At 39.3% G+C, this 22117-nt stretch overlaps 1 protein-coding gene across 12 annotated transcripts in view; it reads left to right on the top strand.

The window, feature by feature from the left end:
• Positions 1-22117, top strand: part of RGS7 (regulator of G protein signaling 7) — a 253709-nt gene that overhangs the window by 14452 nt on the left and 217140 nt on the right. For 3 of the 12 annotated variants that reach the window (XM_005487565.4, XM_014267435.3, XM_074537546.1), the window contains exons 1-2: positions 12271-12694; positions 13805-13916. The exons of 1 other annotated variant lie outside the window; for it this stretch is intronic. In XM_005487565.4, coding sequence (XP_005487622.1) covers positions 13839-13916 — 78 coding nt within the window. In that variant the 5' untranslated portion in view covers positions 12271-12694; positions 13805-13838. Of the gene's footprint in view, positions 1-12268; positions 12695-13804; positions 13917-22117 lie in introns of those variants that run through there. 8 more of the 12 variants (XM_005487567.4, XM_026793804.2, XM_074537550.1 and 5 more) reach the window with 6 other exon arrangements.

The following is a 22117-nucleotide window of genomic DNA, read 5'->3' as shown; positions in this document are numbered from 1 at the left end:
GAATTTAGTCAGAGCATTAGGATCTATCTTTCAATCTTACTTAATCCAAAATTAAATTATGAAGGTATTTGTTATATTAAAATACCAATCATTCTTTCCCTAAACACTCTCCTTTTACGGAAATTGTGCTCACAAATCCTGCAATAGGGTTTGTATTGAACACTGATTTTTGAAAAGCTAGTATTATTTTCCTGCAGAAACAGTATTTTTTAAAAAGCCTAAGAAAATCCAGGTCTGCATAATTTGTGGCACGTATGAAAGTCCTTGCCTTACATGCTACATGTCTCAAAATACAAAGCAAATGCAATTTTTTCTTCCAAAATAATGCATCTTGTGCTTCAAATTGCACATGTTTTTCTGTATTTTGGGTTTTTTACAAGCCATTCTTTCTAGTCTCTTCCCCTCAAGCAAAATATGATCCTAGGAATACCACACCTAGCTTTTTTGAAAGATTAATTTCTTCTGGGAGAAATGGCTGTCTGCATGCTAAAACTGTTTTTTCTTTCTCTTACTGTGTTCCCACATACCTCTTTGACAATAAAATCCTATTTTATGTCCTTTTATTCTGTTTTTTATCTCACTGTACTTGACCTGCTATGGGCCAGAAAGGTTTTGTACTATTGTCTCTTTCCTTTAAATTCATGGCCCTAACTTTGTCTCTCATTGTTCATCTGCTTTCTTCATACCTGCTAATTTTTCAGTTTTGTTTTGCTCCCTGTACCAGAGTGGCTGTTTTAGTGCTGTTTGCCAAATAACACATTTCATATGACCTGCTTCCATTTGTGACCTGGTGTAGTTGCACTTTTCTCTGCCATAGTTATCTCCTGTTGTGTTATGTGTCAGAAACAAGCTCACTGGCTCTTAGGATGCTGCTGGAATGAGGTTTCAAATGAGCCTTTTCAGGTGGGATTCCACAGGGTCTGAAGAACAAAGCCCCTTTCCTTACTCTACCTCAGGGAGCTGTGGTTTCTCAGGAAATTGCCATGAAATGGGATTTCGAAAACTGTGGAATTACTAAGCCTGTCCTCACCTATGGGGTCTTGCTGCTCAAATCAGGAAGTTGCTGCTGTCCTGAGAAACACTTCTGGATTTTTCTGCACTTTGGGAAGATGTGCCTTGCTTGGAGTCCTGTGCTGATACTCCAGGTGCTCCTGAGCTCCTGAGCTCCTGCCTGCCTTGGAAGTGTGAAAAATCAGTGTACCAATACAGAAGGTATTAAAAAAATTAAAAGTTCAGGACTGAGAGAAAGACAACTGTAGAGAGGAAGGAAAGGGGATGGTTGCTGTGTCTGCACCACTCACTCAATCTCAATGCTGTAGCTGAAGGGTGAAATTCAGGCCCCAGTGAGCAAGTTGGACTTTGAGTTCTCTGCACAAGAAATGAGTTTTTCAGGTCAGTTAGCACTCACTTTGTGAAGTCAGTGTGTTCTTAAGGAGGGAAACAACACAGGAAAGGAAGAAGGTAATTTCTCAGCAACCCATAACTGACTTATGCTGCCAGCAGGATAACTAGGAGTTAGAGCCCTCCAATGGTGTGTAATGGAGATATTTCTCTGGTAATCATACTTCCAATCTCTTCCCCATCTCTTTGACCAATAAACTGGGAAGATTCTACGGTTTATATGCTTGTCCTTTAACTGGCAGAAAATGAAATTCTTTGTTTAGAACAAGAGATAGCCAAACAAGACCATGGACCCAAACCTTTGTATTACATGCCACTGCTATAGGTAGTAAGAACTATGTAAATTGCTACCTAGAGGTGGATGCAGTAAATAATGTTTGCTTACAAAGTGGATGGTAAAGATTCTTGATTTTTTTTCCAAGCCCTCTAATATAATTTTCAGAGTCAGTTAAAACTGTTAATAATTAAAAATCACAAAGCGTTGGTGACCTGAGCTACACTAATCTGCATGAGTAATGCAAATATGTTTCTTTTAATTAAACACATTTTTAAAAGTTAAAGATCTGAAAAAAATTTAATCATACATTGTGTCCCACTTTTGATGCCCTAGAAAACTCCCTTTTCTGTTCTCTTTTTTGCTGCTTCACATGTTTAATTGTAATGTTTTAGATACTGTTCCAAGAAAATCTTCAGAAATATTTTGTCAGTGTTAAGTGAAGCCAGTTGAACTTTACCATTTGGGCAGGATTCTTTGTTGGTAAGAATGCTTTATTTGGCTCAGACATCAGCATTGCCTTTCTTTAAGTGATTATTTATTTTTAAAGGAAGAAATACCACCCTTAAATGACCTATTGGAACATTTGAAGATCAAACCTGATTTCTTGCCTCTTAATCATGCTGCCTTTTTTTTTTTTTCCCTAGACATGAATTCTGCTAGGCTGCTTTAAACAGGTTTTAGAGCTACTTGGCTTCCACTGTGAGAATAATAATGTCTTTTTTGGCAAGAGAACTGGGCAAAGAAGGATCTTGGAATACTGCAGAAAAGTTAGTATGTTGAAATAGCAAAAATCCTCACCTCCTTGTGCCCATGCATGAAGCTATGCATATTTGGTATCAGTAGAAACTGTGACAGCATTTTCACTTTTAGGGAGGACAATGATGGTTTGAGAAGGAAGGAAGGAAGGGCCTGTGAGGTGGGGATGCCTCTGTTACAGTCTGTAGCAAAAGCTGAATAAAGCATCTCATTTCTCTGGAGTTGTAGGACTTACTCTTTGAGGATTTTTGTCCCAGAATAAAAACTGCAGTGTAAGTTTGTCTGCTTAGACATGCAGTCATGCAGCCTCAAAGCACTCTACTCTCTGCATCCACAGACTGCCCTACTAACTGTAGAGCAGCAGTTCTTTGCTTTTCTGCAGACTGCAGGAGTCAGGAATCAGCACTGTGGAGGAGGAGGAGGAAGTGTGACTTCTGTCCTGATCATTCCCTCTGAATTGCTGGCAAGGAGAGGTTATCCAGGTAGCATTGCCCAAATGCTGGGTAGTGAAATGGAGAGAGGCCAGAGTGAAAAGGATGGACCTGGATGCAGCACTTGTACCCTGTGATGATGCCATTATTACCTGGTGATATTCAGAATCGAAACATTTTCGCATTACTGTTAATCTTCATCCATTTGAGTTCATGACTTTATTCTCTTTCTCCTCTAATTGACAAATACTGACCTTCCATTGTCACAGATGCCTGCATACAAATTATTGGGATATTGTGTTTAGCCTTGTGGATGAGGCTGGGAAGGACAATCAATAGCTGTGTTGTGACTGGCAAAGCACTCTTACAATATTTAGAACATCAGGAACAATATACTGGAACATGCTTCTCCAAACAAAAATGATATTTAGTTGGCTAAAAACGTGATTAGGTTGGCATGTGTACTTACATTTCCATATCTGCTGTTTGCTTCCTGGATGTGAGTTTCATGTCTGATGAAGCTTACTCTGAATGTGATTGTGAAAAGTGATTGCTGCTTTGCAAGTTATTGTCAGCCTAAATTGTAGGGTTGGTTCCATATTTCAAGGTCCTTCCTCTTGTGTGTTTGCAAATTTTGGTGCTTTAGGGAATGAAAAATATTCCCGATGATGAGAACAGAAATGCCAATATGGCCATAGAAGTAATCTCCAAACAACTCAGAAAGGAAATATGAAATCAACTGGGAAGAGCTGTGGTTGAGTCTGTGGACATAATCACTGGACCCCTGGGTGTCTGCTGTATGCCAGGAAGTACCTTGATTGCTGCTTTTTGTTTGGTGAGCTTTTGGTCTGAGGTGAACCTAGCTGAAGCCAGATTTCACTTCTGTTTATTCTTCCACTATCAAATAGGACACCACTGTCTGTGATGAATTTGTGCCAGACATAAGTGCATTATAATGGCATGAAATGACATCTATTACAGTACCTTGTATACAGACTGGTCAATGTAGAACAAATAGTATCATGAGGTCAAATGCACATTTGCATTGCCATCCTGTAGCACTATCAGGTGACAAGGTGCTGTATAAGAGACAGAGTGTGAAAGAACTATGAACAGTACTTTGAGTTTGTGACTGTAAATTTCAGTTCCTTCTGACACATAAAAGCCATTTACTTAGGTTTTTAGCCACCCTATTGTGGTTTTTTCTGCCTTTAGAGAATTCCCTGAAATCCCTTGTGGCTTAGACTAATAAATTAGCTTTTCATATCTTGCAACCAGTTTTGTTCCTTACAAGCTAAATTTATTCCTATATACAAAGCCATGCTGTCCTCATCTGGAAGTTGCTCAGAACTTGTTCCCTTATTATTTTAGTCAGGAGAGAGATCAATTAAATTTAAAGACTGGTTGTCCTTGTTTGGTAACAGTGGACTCTTTCTGCTCTGTACCTTTATTGCGCTTTGTTTTCTTTTTTGTCCAATCTCCAAGTATTTTGGTTTCCTGTGACTCCCTGAGTATCTTTTCTTTGTTGAGGTGAATAGCCAGGTGCATTCTTCTTTTCTATAGCATTCAATTTTTTTCAGTATTCTTGGATTAAGTTTTAGTTTTTATTTCATTAATTTTATCCTGAAAATCAAATCAATTTGCAGAGAAAGTGGGATCAATGCTTGCTTTCTGAATTGTCTTCCTTGCTTCCTCTCGTTCATCTTAGTCCATTCTCTTACTTTACCACTGGAAGCTGCATAAGTTTCATTTGGCATACAGTCATTGAGATAGTGAAATCTGGTTTCACTCTTCTTCCTTATTAAATAAATAGTGCTGTCCTTTCCCACTGTGGATCATTTTCCAGTCTGGATGCGTTCACGCTACCTTCCTGCCTTCAATGTTATGACCTCTTTATTCATTTTCCCCTATCTCTCTCTCTGCTGTTATCCACAGGCTAAATATCTATCCATGGCTAAATATCTTTATTTCCTCTCCTACAAGACAAACCTTTATACTGTAAAAATCTCATGCTGGACACCTGATAGCCTTGCATAACATTTTAGTTCCCAGTCTAGCACAGCAAAGCTCTGCTTTCTTTACTACCAGATTATTTTCCTGCTCCTGTCTGTCTCCATGCCTCTGCAAAAAATAAAGTTTAAACCATTGCTGTATTGGGAGGAAAGTAATTCTTCCATGTTAAGCATTTTATCTGTCACATACCTTATCAGGCTTCAGTGTCTGCTTCTTGTACTTGAAGTAAAACCTAGTGACAAAGCCAAATGCATATATCCTTGTGTTAAGCAGTTCTCTGACTGGAGAATGATATTGTGCACAGTGCCAAAATTCAGATATTTTGGAAAGAGAATACACAAAAAAAGATTTCTTTTTCTACATGTCTTGCTCTTTTAATTTCCTTCTAGTTTTTCCTCACTGCCTAGGTATTTCAGGCTATAATGTCAAGGCTGCTTTGTTTTCCTTGCTTGCAAAGTGGCTTGGTATTATAATATAGTATAGTTTAGTAAAGATGCATTTTTTACTCACTGACTCTCAAATACTGAAAGCTGAAGCAACTATTATGATACAGGATTTTTGTCAGACTTTTCTTGACTGTCTAAACTACTCTGACTGACCACTTTGAACTACTGAATCTGTAGCCAGTTTAGGTATACTTTTTTCAAAAATAAATAGCTTGTTATGATTTTAGGTAATACAGCCAAAAGTTTCACACTTTTCTAAAAATAATTTGTTTTCTCAGCCAACTGTTTTGAACTATACATCTAAACTTTTGAATTTAAGGAAGTTTCCTTTAGTATTGGGGAAAATGTATAGAAGTTGAATGTTTGCTAATAATCTTGTAGACTGAAGTGAAACAATCTTGTGGTAAGGACTGCATTCTGGGAATGACTTGAGTTTATACTGTGGTTTGAAAAAACCCCAGCAAACCCACATCCCTATTTTGTGGTTCTGTTACTTTTTTAAAAAAAATTTTTGTTAAATGGCACTATTTAGCCATTATAGATGTTTTCTTTCTGTAATTTTTAGTCCTTTGAGTTTCTGGAGAATACGATTTAAAAAATAAAGCTCTCCTTTCAGCCTAAATGCTGTGTAGAGTTTAAAAGAATGAGAACTCCATTTCCTGTTTGAGAATGACTATATTTATTGTGTGTACTTGGATATAAGTGGATGTAGATTGGTTCATTTTGTGATGCACAATCAGCAAATTGATTCTGGCTGATTTAAGCCTTTAGAAAAACAAAGCAACCTTGGGGAAAAAAGTTGTTTTCTATTGTCTGTGGATATGAGGCAGGGAATTAATGAATGACATAGGGAACTTCAAAATGAAAGGTGGGGGAAGGAAAGAAAAATGATGAACGAAGCTGGTTAAACTGCTGAGCTCTCTTTTTCTCCAGTGCATTCAGCTCAGTGAATTAATGAGATTAAGTCACATCAACTCTGATTGCTGGAGGGAATGAGCAAAGTGGGCAATTTCAGCAGTAGCTTGCATAGGCAAGTTTGATACTTGCAGGCTGCCTATGATGGCGTGCTGCTGACATCTGAAGCTATTTCCTGACTTGCTAGCTGCCACGTTTTTATTATTTTCTGGTACATGTAAGCTTTTCTTGCAGTCTAAAAAGTATGTTGTAGAAAAATTATTTTTTAGTAAAATAAAACACCTGTGAGAACTGACAGAAACCTGCAGAAGTCAGCCAATATTCTGCATTTTTTGGCATTTTCCTATTTAACAGGAGTCTCTAGAAATTCTGTCTCTCTGTATAGAGGATAAGATCAGATAGAATAAGGGACAACTTTTACTTTTCAAAATTTCTCAGTTGTTCCCTCATCTCCTTCTGAGCACTTGCAAGATATCTTCCCCCAAAACCATTTCAGCAGCTTGCAAGAACCGTGCCCTGCTAACTGTGACCAGTGTGAGGGTTTATGGATTTGTTTGTTTTCTCCTTGTTTTGTTCTGCTGCATTATTCTTATTTATCAGCTCAGTTCTTTGCCACACAAATTATTCCTCCAGATAGTTCTCAGTGTTTCCTGTTAATTCTGTTAGGAGGTCTTTTGACAATTAATCTATTCTAGTCTGTAACCATGGCATTCTCACACATGGTAATCTTTCCTCCCTCCCTTTATAGGGCTTCTGTGTCCTCCTTTCTCTGGTCCTTTCATGCCAAAGGATTCTAAATCAATGTCTTCCTAACTCATCCTTAATAAGTGGCTTATTCTATTTTGATCTGAGCAAGTGCTGTCGTATGAATCAGGTCTGTCTGAGAGATTTTCTGGAGGAATGAAGAGGAAGAGCCTGTTCCTTGGTTTTTTGCAGTTTTTTGTTGGTTTTGTCATGAAAAAAAATACTATGGGTATTTTTTTCAACCCGAGACTGCTGTCAGATTGAATTAAGCTAATAGCTTGAGCTAAAAGCATTGTAGCTAAATTTACAAAACCACAATCCTTGTGTTTTCTTTCCTTACTTTGTATGAAGTTGCTCAGTAATTGGACACTCCTATGTGAAGTATATGGCATCTGAAGATGCAGATATTAATCTATAAACTGCTCATCTTTGCCTCTGGGGAGGATGTTGTAAATACCAGGTGATAAGAGATGCTGAGAGCAACACACCCTTATTTTAATTATTTTATCTGAAGAAGGGACAAAATGTCCCATTTTGTAAACTCAGGTTTTGTTCTGTGCCAATAATAATTTATTTACGCAAAATGGAAAACATCCACAAGAGCTATTTTGGAAGTTAGGAGACCAGGATTCAGAACTGTGCTTGAATTAAGACTGTTAGTATGATGAGATCCAAATTTGACTAAAACTTCCATCTTTTTGTTCTATTTTTTTTTTTCTTCCCTGCAGATTTGTTCTATCTCTCCCTGCTTGATTGATTTCTCCAGCTTGTAACTTATTGTAAGATCAGGGCTTATTAATCACAGGTCTTCCAGGCAGTTTTAAAGGAATGTGGTGTGATGTTTCATTTCTGTAACCACTCTCACTTTTTGATGAAATAATGGTATATAGCCAGTTGTGGTAACCCTTCTAGGAGGGCAAAAAATCCTAGTAGTGTGTCAGCCAGCTATCGGAGCCTCTCTCTCTTTGTCTGAGAAAGCCTGCCCTCTTCTGGGTGAAGTTACAGCTGGATTAATTATCAGGACTGCAGTGGAACTGCTTGAGGTTGTCCTCCTTCGTCGGGAGAAGCAGTTGGCTTTCCATGGATAGCTTTGGTGGGCCACTATATTGATATAAAATTCTATGTAGCTGTGGACTTTCTGTTACAATAACAGTAAGGGATAAAATTTGTTGCATTAAGGTTTCAAATATATGCCAATTGTACTGTGTTCTCTGTGGGGGTGTATGTATATCTATCTATCTATCTATCTATCTATCTATCTATCTATCTATCTATCTATCTATCTATCTATCACTTAAAAAAAGATTATGGAAATATGGGTTTTCCTTATTTCTAATAATTTTGCATTCCTGTGAAATTATGTCTCTGCACAACTCTTATTTTTCCTATCAGATCAAAATTCTTTTTGTTAATCCAGATTTCTTTTCAGTTACCTCTTTCTTTTATGTTCTAAAAATATCTTTTTGGGTTTTTTTAGCTCCTTCCCTACCTGACAGAACACCAATAGCTTTTATCAGCCACATCATAAATTGACAAAGGTAATTAACATTTTAATAGTGTTGTAAGTGACAAACCAAATTCCTAGAGCATAAAAAAAATTAAGAAAGTGAAGTTTCTAAGTCAGTCCTGGGTTCAGTTCTAGAAAATATATACTGTGACCTGTAATCATCACAATGACATTTGAAGACCTACATTAAACAGATTGATTGCAATTCACTCCTGAAGGAGCAGGTGTTCCCATCTCATCAAAAAGGCCAAAAGCTCGCCTGGAATCACCAGGTACCTGCTCAGAGCCTGGCATTGGAACACTTGTGGATTGGTAGGGTCACAAATACACGAGTTCCATTAAGGCAGGCAGCTTGTCTCTGTGCTTAACCAGCTAGTGAAAAAAAAATCTGGGTCTTATACTTTAAGGTAGTGCAATATTAACTCATGTCAGTGTTTGGAGTTCAGTTAGCATGTCTACATTATTTTAGTAAATTTGAATGTGGTTGTTTATAATGCTCTAAAGCTTTACAAACTTGGTCACAGAACAAGATCATGCTGTGCTAAGAGCTTGCACAACATGTCGTTACTCCAAGGAACATTTAGTCTAGCCATAAGACAAGATAAATTGATGGATAAAGGGGGCGTACTGACATGATGCTGCAGCATTGGCCAGCAGGACAGACAGCAAAATTTCTGATCGTATCCAGACAGATTGTTGTACGCATCCTGACATAATATTTTTACTTAAAAATGCTTTGTGCATGTGATGTTACTGGAATACTTGAGTTGTACTGACAGTGAAAGCTAAACACAGAAAATGTAGTCACCACCTTGCTCAATCATGTGTACTTTATTGCCTTGTTAGATAAAGCTGCCCCTTGGCAGCCTTTCCCCATCATCTTTGTTTTATTAATGAGTAGTTTTGCCTTGCATTTTGAAAAGGCCTTTCCTCTTCTGGCAGACCACGCTTTCTGGGGAAGCTAATGCTGGTTGTATATAAGTGATGACTTTCAGCATGGGAAAGATGTGTAAGTAATTTATGAATTAAAGCTTTTTATAGGCTGTTGAACAAACACACCCAAGTACAATAGAATGAGACTATCCGGTTACATATTTTTAAATAAATTATTTTCTTTCTACTTGTATTTATGAAAGTAGTCCAGTCCAGGGTCTCTTTAATCACAAAATGATGGCAAAAAGCAAATTCTGTTGGGTAGTTTCTGGCCTTCTGTTTAACCCCATTAGGGTTTAGAGTTCTACTTCATTTAGACAGTGGGCATGCTGGTGAAAAAGTTTTGTTGTGCTTCAGTGTAGCAGGTCTATAGCTGTGAGATGCATGACTGAGATGTTTAAGGTGTTCCTCTGGCACTGAGGACAAGATTAAAAACTGTGGAGTACACTTCCTTTTGATGTTACTGGAGAAATACCTATTAACTTCCATGGGCCCAAGTAATTGCTCTGCTTTAGAACTGCATTTATGTTACTAAATTTGATTACTTTCAAAGAAAATATATAAACTTCGCCTATTAGTATAGGATTTTGTATTTTATTTACTTGGAAAATAATCAGAATGGTTAAAACAGAGTTAAAGCAAAGGCAAAACTGGAGGTAGCATAGCCAAAATCTAACTCAGTTGGGTATGCTTCCGCCCTTAGTTTTAAGGACAGTCTCAGAGAATAAAAGCTTGGAAAATGTTGCTGCCTAAATTAGTCAGCTTTGCTGGGGAGCTTTCCAAAGACACATCACTGCTACCAAAATCTATTTGCAGAATACTTTATAGAAAGTAGGTAGTTTGAAGTCAGCTTTTGAGTAACTTCATGTAGGTAGTTCAAGAACTGTAGTACAAAAAGCTTTCATTTTATGTGGGTTTTTTTGTCCCTTACATTAACAACAAAATGAGGCAGAGTAAGAAAACAAATGTTGATCTCATTGGAAACTTGCTAATGTTTGATTTTTATGCTCTTTAACACAATTACTATGTTTAGGGCCTGTCAGAGCAAGTGGAAAGAATATGTATCTTATCAATATTTTAAAAGATTTTCCTCCTGTCCCTCTTTAAGGGTAAAATTATATTTCAATTATATTTTGTGCAGTTCCCATTTTTACTCTGAAAAAGAAATGTAAACTCCAGTCTGGTAAAGATTTTATTTTGATGCCATACAACCACAAGGCCGTCACTTGTGTTTTTAGCAGATCTTGGGAGGCATTTCCCTTGTCTTCTAGTGCACCTGTCAGACTTACAAAGTCAAATTGCTGAGCTCTGAACACTGCAGTGCTGCTCATCTGGGATGTCTGTGTAAAAATACACTGAGATCTTTATTGCTGATTCCCATTTCTCAACAGTGGACTGGGCTGAATCAGAGAATCTGTTGGAAGATTAATATTTTGATCCTTACTTTATTAGTCTCACTGAGATGCTATTGTATGTGAAGTGAGTTTTAGTGGGAAACAGGTCTTAGTTCTCTGTTTAATCTTTGGTTTAATAAATTCCTCTGCTAACTACTTTCAACACTGATATTTCTTCACTTTATGGTTGTGCTGTTGAATTCTTGCCTTTGTTCTCTTCCACCTCAAAACTCCAGAGTTCTGTCTTTTCCAACACCATTTGTTTTCACATTTCCTTTTCCTTGTGACATGATAAATTATTCTCCTCTATCGAAATTGAGACAGAAAATGTCTGTCTGCTACAGAGAGCTCCTTTTCTTTGCAGCCAGTGTATCTCACTGAACAGAGTGGGTGATTCTTATTGTGTCATTTCACCTTTTATAACTTCTGTCTCTGAAAAACATTCCTATTTCTGATGGAGATCATAGTTCTTTACTCCAGTGTTCATTCTTAGGACCATTATCAAACTTATGTCTTCCTTTCCTCAGCTCTCCAAAAAGTCCAGATCAGTTCTGTCCTTTTTCCTTCCTTTTATTGTTACCACTGCGGCTCCCTATCATTGCCTGAGCTAATTCACCACATCCTCTGTTAAAGTATCTCAAGGCATCTGCAAAGTTTGGAAGAGTAGTTAAAAGTAGTTGCAGTAGATGATAATAACAAACTTCTAGCACGACATTGTTGGTTTGAGCTCTCTGAGATGTGAGAAAGGTAGAACAAGTAAGGGTGAAGGTGACCCAGTTTGCATGGAAACCTCTGCTTGAATTGCACGATTTACCAGCACACACTCCACAAGGTGCAGTGCACAGTAGAGGATTCTTTTGCAAGATCATTCTTGTAATAAGAGCTACAGTTTCCAGAAAAGACACTTTCAAATCGAAATATACCAAAGTGTAACCACTTAAGTACCTTGTGTTCTTGTGGATGTTGAGTTCTGGGCATTTCAACCCCCTTGCAAGAGCGGCATTGCAAAATTATTCTTGTCTGCATGGGGAAGTAAGACTGAGAGACCTGATCTTTTTCTTTTATCTTAGCCAATGTGAGGCCTTCACAAGTTAGGCAGTTGCCTAGGACATGGCAAAACAGTCCCGAGGGTGTCTTGAGGTGTCCTTAGGGTTTCTTCCTATCTGCCTGAAACAGGTTCACTCTGCTCTCTGTGTTCCACTGCTCAGGAAAGTCTGCAGTGCCAACAGAGCACAGGTTCTCCATAGTTTTCACTGAAAAATATACATGAGGTGTCCAGCATAAGACAGAGGAAGAGGCAGATTCCTTGTCGGTAAAGAAATATGAGGGAGGTGACCCAGTTTCCCCAACAATTCCCCTTTTTCTTCCCTATCCCATTAGCCCACATTCTCTTCCTGCCCAGCCCACCAGTGATGCCTAATCTCATTTACAGGGCTGCTGCCAGATCTGCTGGCAGCTGCAGTTTCTTGGCCGCTGTTTTCGGTGAGGGAGCCTAGAGCGCCGAGGAAGAGGAGGAGGAGGGAGGAGGAGGAGGAAGGCTGCTGCTGTGTGGCGGAGCGGCGGCAGCGGCAGCACCTTTGACGTGCCCGTCCCCCACGTGACGGCCGCTCCATTGCGGGGAGGGAGCTGAGCTGAGCTGAGCTGAGCTGAGCTGAGCTGAGCTGCCGCCGCTCCGGCAGAGCACGGCAGAGCCGCAGCCTCGGCGGCGGCGGCGGCAGCAGCGTCTCCGCCCGCAGTGCGTGTGTGTGCGTGTGTGTGATGAGCGATCGCCGCGTCCCTCCGCCCGCTGCCGGCTGACACCCACCGCGCGGGGCGCGCCAGGAGCCGCAGGAGCAGCCGAGGAGCCGCGGCCAGCTCGCAGTGACCTTGGCCCAGAGGTAACCGAGCGGGCGGGCTCCGAGCCCCTCCGCGCCCCCGCCCCGCGCCTCCCGCCGCGGAGCCGCGGCCCCGCTCCAGCCGGGCCCCCGGGCGGCGCCGCCGCTGTCCGCGGTGCTGGAGGGAGCTGCGGGCGCCGCGCCGGGCTGCCAGCGGGGAGCCGAGCCGGTGCGGTGCGGTGCGCCCGGCCTTTGGCCGCCCGGAGCCGCGCAACCCCCGCGGGCGCTGCGGGGGCAGCGCGGGCCGGAGCGCGGACGGGGGCAGCCAAGCCCGAAGCCGAGGGGACTCGCGGGCTGGGGAGGGCTCGGGGGGTTAGCGCTTGGAGTAGGGCTCGGCGGCTCTCCGGGGTCTCCGCATCCGCCGGTGTGGTCTGTAGATGGAGCACATTCTTACACCTGCGTGCAAAGCCGGAGCTACGGCATGATCCGAGCTCTTGCTCAGTGCAGCTCCCGTGTGACCCGGGGGAGGGCGGGGAGGAGACGGGGCTGGCAGGGAGCCGGTGTTTGGCGGTAAAGTGCGATGAAAGTAGGTGAAAGCAACCGGAACAGTGTTCTGGCTTGGTTCTTCATTTTCCCTCGTCACCTGCTACCCTGCCCCGCCGTATGGGGGGGCACAGATGGGCTGGTGAATTACAGGGAGGTTCAAAGCCTCTGGTTTGCTTTTCGTGCGTTTGGCTGTTGTGAAAGTTGCTACGACCCGAGGTGCGAGCGGAGGGCACTGCTGAATGCACGTCACGGGCCGAGTCAGTGCTCCCAAAACTGGCCTGGAAGGCGCAGAGCGTCCCTTGGTGAGCCCGCGCAGGGGAGGGAGAGGCGCTTCGTGAGGAGGCGTCTGTGTGATGTGGTGGTTAGCGGTGTGGCAGGGAGCTGCTCCCAGTGACAATTCATTAACGTTTAAATTAGATCAACACCTTACATCCATAATTTACCGGCAAAAGAGAGTAATGATAGTAAATGACGAATTAGGAGCTTCGCTCCCATGTAAATATCTGTTGGAGTGAGAGCATACGCTGATTTTGATAACGTGTTGGTAGAAAGTCAGGTCTATTAATCATCAGGGAAGCAAGGAGACCTGAGGCGATGCCCTAATGAAACCACTTTTGCCTTTTACAGTGCAGCATCCAAAAGCGGATCAAATTTGTGGGACATGGCACAAGGAAATAATTATGGGCAAAGCAGCAATGGGGTGGCTGATGAATCCCCAAACATGCTGGTGTACAGAAAGGTAAGCCTTTGTATTTTTCAGAAGCTGAGGAAGGTGAAGTCCTGGGCTTTTTTGCCGAGCAAGTGAAGCCATTATTTTTGTTTCTCTCCAATTTCTTGAATAGGGAAATTACTGTATCTGTTGAATGGTTTGAAATGGTAAAATTTGCACACGTCAACATTGCATCTTGTTCAGAAGCAGCTGCTTTTCAATTTGAGATACTTGATGTATTTCAGTTACTTTCTGCATTGATACATATTATATGTTGTGGTGGTGATGTGCCAGAGATTGGACCATGTTTTGAGCTCAAGCTTTCACTTTAAAAGTTTTATTTGTAAAAAGATTTCATATGTATTAAAGCTAAATATTAACTGTACAATACAGTGTTTCTGTCTTGTGCCGAGAAGTCGGAACCCCTTATTTATTTCATATGAGGGGAAAAACTGATTAAAGATTTCACTTATCTCTGATTGCCACAAGTCAAAAACCTCCCAAAACCATACACTTTAGAATTTTTCTCTGGAAAGGCTTCTAGTGTAGTTATTCTTACAACACCAATACACTAAATTTCGAGGCCTCACTAATAGTGAGGCTTATTTGTGATTATGCTTTAATTTAAGTGGGAGTAAAGGCTTGGAGATTTTGCATTATGTGGTGTTTTTTTTTTAAAGTCTGAATTGCATCTAAGAAAAAAGAATAACAACATAAATTCCAATAATAGTGGAGAAAAAATAATTTTGCTGTTGTAAATTGAAATAAGTAATTATACAACTGCTTGTTTATTCTTAGAACACAGTGCTTCTTAACTTGTTTGTGGTTGTTTTTACCAGGTGGCAAAAAATCAATACTTTACTTTGTTAGAGGCATTGACTTTTCCCCTTACGAGTTAACTATAATAGAAAACATCTGATATATAATCAGTTTAGTCTTTGCGGTGAACTGAAGTATAAACAGTAACTGTGGTAAGTGTTCTTTTCCCAGAAATTAAGAAATAGTCTTGAATTGAAGTCTGATGCATGCTTTTTTCTCTTCATTATGAGTTGCTGATTTCACTTAGTTTGTTGTATCTGCTGTTTTGTGAAGTTAGGTTCCTTTTTACATAAGTGAATGTGATTATCCTTCTACGAATGCACATCTAGAAAAATATAGGATTACCTTGCCATTAACAGCACAGGTGTGTTTCAAAAGGCAATTGCATACATGAAAATATGCTGTACATATGAAAAGCAATATACCAGATCTTATATTGTTCATTATAGGTTTTTGATCTTTCTAAACAGAATCTTTCCACATTTGCCATTTACTTCAATGCTGGCAAAAAGGTCTTTTCTCCACTTATTTAGGACACAGAGGGACAACACAGAGAAACTGTGTTTCTCTTCCTTTGGTGAGTTTTGTAAAATTTGTGACCTATGGTGTTTTGTATGACCTCATGCCAAAATTTATGATGGCCTCAGGGCAGCTTCACCTCTGAGCAGCATCGAGATTGAATGAACAGCTGAGAGAAGTAACGAGAGTCCTGGTGGTGCACAGGAGATTTGAAAATGAGGAGTGGGAATAGGACACACCACCTCAGGTGTAGGCTCAGCAAATCAAGACATCAAACACCTCTTTTGTTCTCTGTGATACATCTGCAAAGGGATGATATGAATTTGTGTCCTTCAGTGCAGCAGCGGTCCTTCCCTTGTTGTCACTAAGAGCACAAGTTGTGCTCTGAGTATTAAACTTTGAAAAATTCTGACCTTCTACAGCATTGCCTGCCCTATTTGTTTGTGGGGTGTTTTTTTACCTATTTATTTTTGTTGCACAGTGAATTAAAGATAATTTCTGATTATGCACACTGTGTTAGAGTAGGGAGAGAAAACTGAGTAGCCCTTCCTTTGGCAATACTCAAGAAACAGGCAACAAAATAATAGATAGCTTTTCAAGAAGTTGTCTGCCTTTTCTTGAAATAAGATATTGGTGTAAGCAAACATGTTATAAATTCTGGGTCTGGAACATAAAAGGAGGATAGTCAAGTGGAAATCATGTCACCTTAGAGTATGTAATCTCTGAGTATAATTCTTTAATAGGAGCAACTAAATCACAGAATTCCTTGTAATACACTTGAAAACACAACACTTCTCTCTCTGTCTGTCATTGTGTTGGGAATGAGAGCACTGTATGAACAAAGAACTAGATCTGACAGCTTCATGAAGGAGTCTCTTTTTTGGCCAACTGGAAACGTATGAACAGTTTTTAGAAAAAAAATATAAACATGCTACTGGCTGGGTTCAGTCAGAACTGAATTTGAAGTCTTATATTTTAAATAATGTTGTCAAAATGCACAAAGGTGGAAATGCTTTCTTCCAGTAGTTTATACATGAACAGATGGAAAATCACACATTTTGTGATATCTGTATTGGAAAGAGTAGATGGGATATCTCTTACTTACGTTAATGGAGAGTTAAAATTTGGCTGTCCTGTGAAGACTGTTATTTTGGCTATAAACCACAGTTTTGTAATCTGGTCATTCTTCCAGTCTGTCTAACTTCTGGACACAATCTGATCTAAGTATGTTCCTAACTACATGGAGTTACAGCCCTGTATTGCCTAAATCCCGATTCTTCAGGAGCATTGTATAAAAAAATTTATACAGAATCAAGTCTTAGTGTTTTCAAATTTGGTTTTTAAGGCTTAATTCAAACTCTTCAAACTCTTGACAAAAAAGGGCTGGTTTTCTATTTTTAAAAATGCATTTGTTTTTTGATTAGTTGCTTATTTGAAGAATTGAACAATTGATAATCAAATTGTAATCTCAAGTAATATAGAGTGTAGATAGTATCTTATTCTCATAGTAGCTTTTATTCCTAGCTGAACAGTGGTTTCATTACATTTTGGTTTCAAAAAAGAATTTAAAAAAATCAGCATAGGATAATTCAATATTCAATACACACAAAACTAAGAATAACTTGAATCTGGAAAAGACAGCAGCACTGATAAATAGTTCCCTATATAATTTTTACTCTGCCTTTTAAGATGCTTGTGTCAGTGTTTTTATGCCTTGGGGAATAATTTTTATTTTAATAGGATGTCAGCTGCATTATTCTTTTTGTCTATCAGCCTAATTATAAAGTAATGACATGTGACACATCATTGGCACTGACATACCTTAGAAAAAGTCCTGAATTTTTCTGCTGGTACCCGAGGCAAATATGAAAAATGTAAAACCCCTCCTTTCATTTCTTCTCTGACAGAGTCCGTTCTAGTCAGCAATTAAAAGAGATAAGAGACTGAAATCCCTAGTATTTTAACATCACAAATTGCTCATGCAGAAATCTCATATTTTGGCAACACTAACTTGCTGCATCAAGCTAGGTCTTAGGGAAGAAACTTTAGATGTAGTAGTGTAATGGAAGGCCCATACTGTGGAGTTTTTCTAAGTTTCAGAGCCTGACCAGCCTTTTCTTTTTTTTAATAGTTTTAAATCTCTGCGCACAATTATAAGAATGAGAATTTCCTGTTAGGAACTTCTGTTTTAGACCTACTACTGGTCTTGCTAAACCTTTCTTTATCTTTCTGGTCTGTGCTTTGCTTACTTTTTCAGTCAAACATATGCTGCAACTATTAGGAGTCCTGATTTGCAAGTTTAATGGTTATTGTATTGCTGCCTGAACTAATTTCATTTGAGAGCTGATAGCTTTATTTTGTAGCAATACGATTATCCTTGTTTGAAAGGTAATATTCTTGTGGCTGAGATTTTGGCTCTCTACCTTCCTAACTGCCCCAAGTATTAAAATAGCTTTTGCCAAGTCTGATTAAAATCACTGACAGTGGGGCTTTTATAATCTAATAAAGATAATGAGGTGTTTGTTCTGTTTCTGTCACAGTGGTGGAAGGTCATATATACTCATGTATAACAAGGGCTGACTTTGTAATCTCAAACTCCTCAGTTTATCATGATCTGATATTCTCCATAGAAACCATGCCTCCAAAGCCTGATACTTTCCAATGTTGGTGCAAATGGGCAATAGCTGCAGGAACAACATCTGAGGAAACAGTGACAGCATCTTTTAATAACCATTCTCCATCTCTGCTTCCACCAGAGATGACTTCCAGTGTAGACTGCAGATAGTGCTGTGTTCTCATGTGGCTTTTGTTAACTGCTCCCTGAAAAGATTGTTAAAAAAAAAATAATATCATGGATAACTGTGTTCCTTAGAGCATGCAAGACTAAGGAAGGACATTTTAGGTGGATTTTTCTGAGTGTCATCACTCACTTTGAGAAGAGCAGAATTACTCTGGTACTACATGTTTCTGAATATGCCATGACATTCTATGAGGGCATCTTATTTGTTACTACTACTTTGGAAAATTCAGGGTGCTCTAAGGTATTAGAGATAAATTGTGTGGGGTGGGGGTTTTTTTTGTGTATGTGTGTGTGGTTTTTCCTTGTGTGTTTATAAATTTTTTAAAAAAATATTAAATTACACTCTAGATTATGCTGTTTCTCCTTCTGAGAAGAAGAGTGGCACTGGTGTGAGTCTGCTTGATAGTCTTGGTGTAATTCCAACACTCATCATTATAGAATTGGTGGGGAAGGATCTACATTTGTGAACCTTGGGAATTACTGCTGTAGGAAGAAAAGAATTTATGTTCCTACCCAATAAGTTATGAGGAAGTTGTAGTCCTGGAATAGCTGGTTGATAGTGAAGTAAGATTTTGCACAGGGAAATTTAGGGAACGGGGACTTGATAGAGATGGACAGAATAGTTGCTAGATGCTGTGGAGTGCCTTTTGTTTTCCTGTATGTTCTCACCCTCATGTTTTGTATCTATCCTCTGTGGAGATTCACTTGGCTGTTTCCTCCCCTGAAATGGTTATAGTTAGTGCTAGGTGTAGCATGTATCTAAATTTTGTCATCATTTGTGATAGAAGCAGTATAAAGGATTTGATTGTCTTCACAGCTGTGTAGAATGACTGAAAATCCCAAGGAAACTCGATTAAAAAATGCATGTGAGTCTGCAGGTGGCTAGATCACTGAGAGGGGCACTTGTCCTGTTTTGGTGCTTCCTGATGGTATTTTCCATCCCTTCTGTTCTCCTCTTCCTTCCACTAGGTGTAGAAATACGTCAAGTGATACTGCAGTGAGAGGTTTACTGCTGCTTACTGTTCTGAGCTTGATGTGCTCACATCACTGGCATTACTGTCAAATGCAAAAACCCCACAGCATTCTGTGCCACCATGGTAATTCCTTTCTCCATCCCACATGTGCCGTCTGAAAAATGTATGTGCCTGTTTTGATTGTGCATTGTCATTTTCAGTTCCTCTGCTTCTTTGCTTTGAAGCAGTCTACATTTGTAGCTATGGAAACAATGATGCTATTGAGAGTGACGTGCAATATCGAGGCAGAAATTGTTTGTTTTGGAGTTTGTTTTCTTTCAGTTTAGGCTTAAAACATTCTTTGTGGACTGCAGGAATTTTATAGTAACTCTATCATATCATAATATTTGACAGGTCCCCACCAAAGCTGATAAGAACTATACTGGTAAACACAATAAAATACTTTCATGTATGTACAACTTTTTAAAATACGCTATTGCTTTAAAACTTTTCTGTCAGGGCTGTGGGAGGGTAAGCAGTGCAGGTATATAGTAATATAGAGTGTGAACAATAGCTGCTTTTCAGCTATGACTCTAAAACACAAAGCTTTTGTGAAAGAGATACATAAAATTATTCTCCGTGTTGCAGATGAGTAAAATGGGACGCAAGGACATGCCAGAGCAGAGTAAAAGCTAAAAATCCTTTAATTTTTGGTAAAAAAAGGAGCAAGCTATTTTCTACAGAAGAGGGAGCATAGAGCTAAGACTGCAAAATACTACCTGGAACTACCTGGCATCATCCATTACTCTTGCCTTTTTTCCCCTGCCTCTTTTTTTTTTTTTTTTATGGAAACAGATTTCAGTAGTAGGGCAAGAAAAATCTGAATTTTAGTAGTGTTATTATGAACCTTACCAAAATGCATAAGGAAAGAAAACTTTTGAGGGTGGGCTTAGTACTAGTAGAGATGGACCACTTCAGAAAAGTATCTTCAGCTGAAACTTTGAGATGATGATGCATTGAAGAAAAAGTCCAATTTCCCCGGGTGAAGAGATCAGCTGAGAATTTTGATTTTTGGTGAGAGACCAGCTACAACCAGCTACAACTAAAAACTGAAGATAAAAAATGTTGAGCACATTTTAAAAATATGTGTTGGTTATAAGAGTAACTGGAATAGATACAGTGGGAATGAGGCTGGCTGCTGGGAAGGCATGGGGGACATTGGAGCAGAACGGTCTGAGGAGCAGAGCTGGGAGCTGCAGTTTCATTTGGCACCTGACAACAGCCTGGGTTAGTGCAGGAGAGCAGCCTGGGCAAGAAATAGAGCTGTAGGAGTAGGCATAGGAGCATCTCATAAATTCATTGCAACTGCCAGGGGAAGCTTTTACCAGATAACTTATGGAATTCTTAACTGACAGGAATGGGACTGTGGCATTTGGACTATTTAGCCTCCAAAAATCTGGGGCTGGTTTTGTGCTTGTGTGTGTATTTATCTGTGTTTGAAAGCTTCCTTTTTCTGATGCTGCTGTGGATCTTTCTCAGTTTGTAATGCTCAGTGTGTATTTGAGAAGACAGTTTTATGGGCTTAGTTTCAGAGAAACTGCCTTGTCTGTGAAGGTGGTCAGGGCATCACAAAGCCAGTGACATCACTCTTGCTTACTCTTACTGTTATTGCCTTCTTACTGTTATTCCCTCAAATATACTTCTGGCTAAAAGTTTATTGCTGATGATTAGAAACTGGAAAGATGACATTGTAATGTATATTTTATCCATATTTTTCCAATGAAGTGGCCTATTTTTCAAGATTTTTATAGTTTCACTATTTTTACTCAATGGAGGACATCTCTATAGCTGTTAAATGAAACTTAAGTCTATTAGATCCATGGTGTCATTCAAACAAGAAATCCTTTTGGGGAAGGCTCTAAGAATTTATCATGTAGTATTCATATCAAACATGTGCTGGTTTGAATCTGAAAAGCCTCAATCAAGAGCCAAATAAGCACCAAGAACCATCTGGATGGAAATTTATCCATTGCAGTGAAATGATCATTCTCCTGGCATTCATGTACTGTTTTAACCCAAACTCAGTAAAATGGGAATTTTGAAGATGTATTAGCACTTCTGCGTCACTTCTGCTGGAGTTGTGTGTTTGCTTTCTTGCTCTGACCTGTGCTGAATCCTGTTTACTAATGGAGTGTGAAGTTCTGGGGAGATTGTGCCACAGAGAAAGAGGTAGCAAGCACAGAGGATCTCTTCACAATGCGGTTTGGATGTACAAGGATTATCTAGCTGAAAGTGAAAACTGCTCCCTGTAACATCAAAGGAATTTTTTGTGTCTTCCACTTATTCTTGGTGATGAAGATGGTTGTATAATGTGATTGTACATGTGTGTATATGCATATCCTCCCAGCCATGCAGAGTCCTGCTGCCCTAAGACCTATTGATTATTGATTCATTATTGAGTAGAGATGACCAAATGGTTGTATTAAAAATGTATAGTATTTGTATTGAAATATATTGCAGTTTTTTTACTATGCCTCATGTATGTGACGTAACACTATTGTACATTGTCTCCCATGTTATGAAAATGAAATGCACTGAAACATTTCAATTAGCTGTTTAAAAGCACCCTTAATTCTGATGGAAAGCTACAGTTTTTCTGATTTCCTTTTGTATCAGGATGAATAAGCAGTTTACTGAATGTTTTTTGAAAGACATATTAATGCTTCTTAACACCTACACTTTTCTGAACTAGAAACTGCAAGAAGTATTAATCTTCTGTGAACTAGATTCTGCCCTCGGATGTAGATTCATGGCATCTCTTGATATCAGCAGGAGCCATATAATTGCATTTGATGTAGAATCAATATCAAAAAGAAGAATGACAAAGCTTAATAATAACCCTCAAAATTACAGAAACTTTAGTCAAGTATTTTACAGTAAGAATTCTCTTTATGTTGTATGCTTCTGTCTGTATGAAGGAGAAAATACAGAACATATTGTGACTGTACTGCAAACCCCCTGATATTAGCATATTTAGTGCTGCAGGCCTAAGTCCAAAATTGTGAAAAATGATGGCTTCTTTGTAATGTAAAAGTTAATATATGAATGCTATTGTAAATGTAAAAGTTAATATATGAATA

Source organism: Zonotrichia albicollis, chromosome 3 (assembly GCF_047830755.1).
Source record: "Zonotrichia albicollis isolate bZonAlb1 chromosome 3, bZonAlb1.hap1, whole genome shotgun sequence".
NCBI classification, from domain to species: Eukaryota; Metazoa; Chordata; class Aves; order Passeriformes; family Passerellidae; genus Zonotrichia; species Zonotrichia albicollis.
This window is presented reverse-complemented; position numbering and strand designations above follow the sequence as displayed.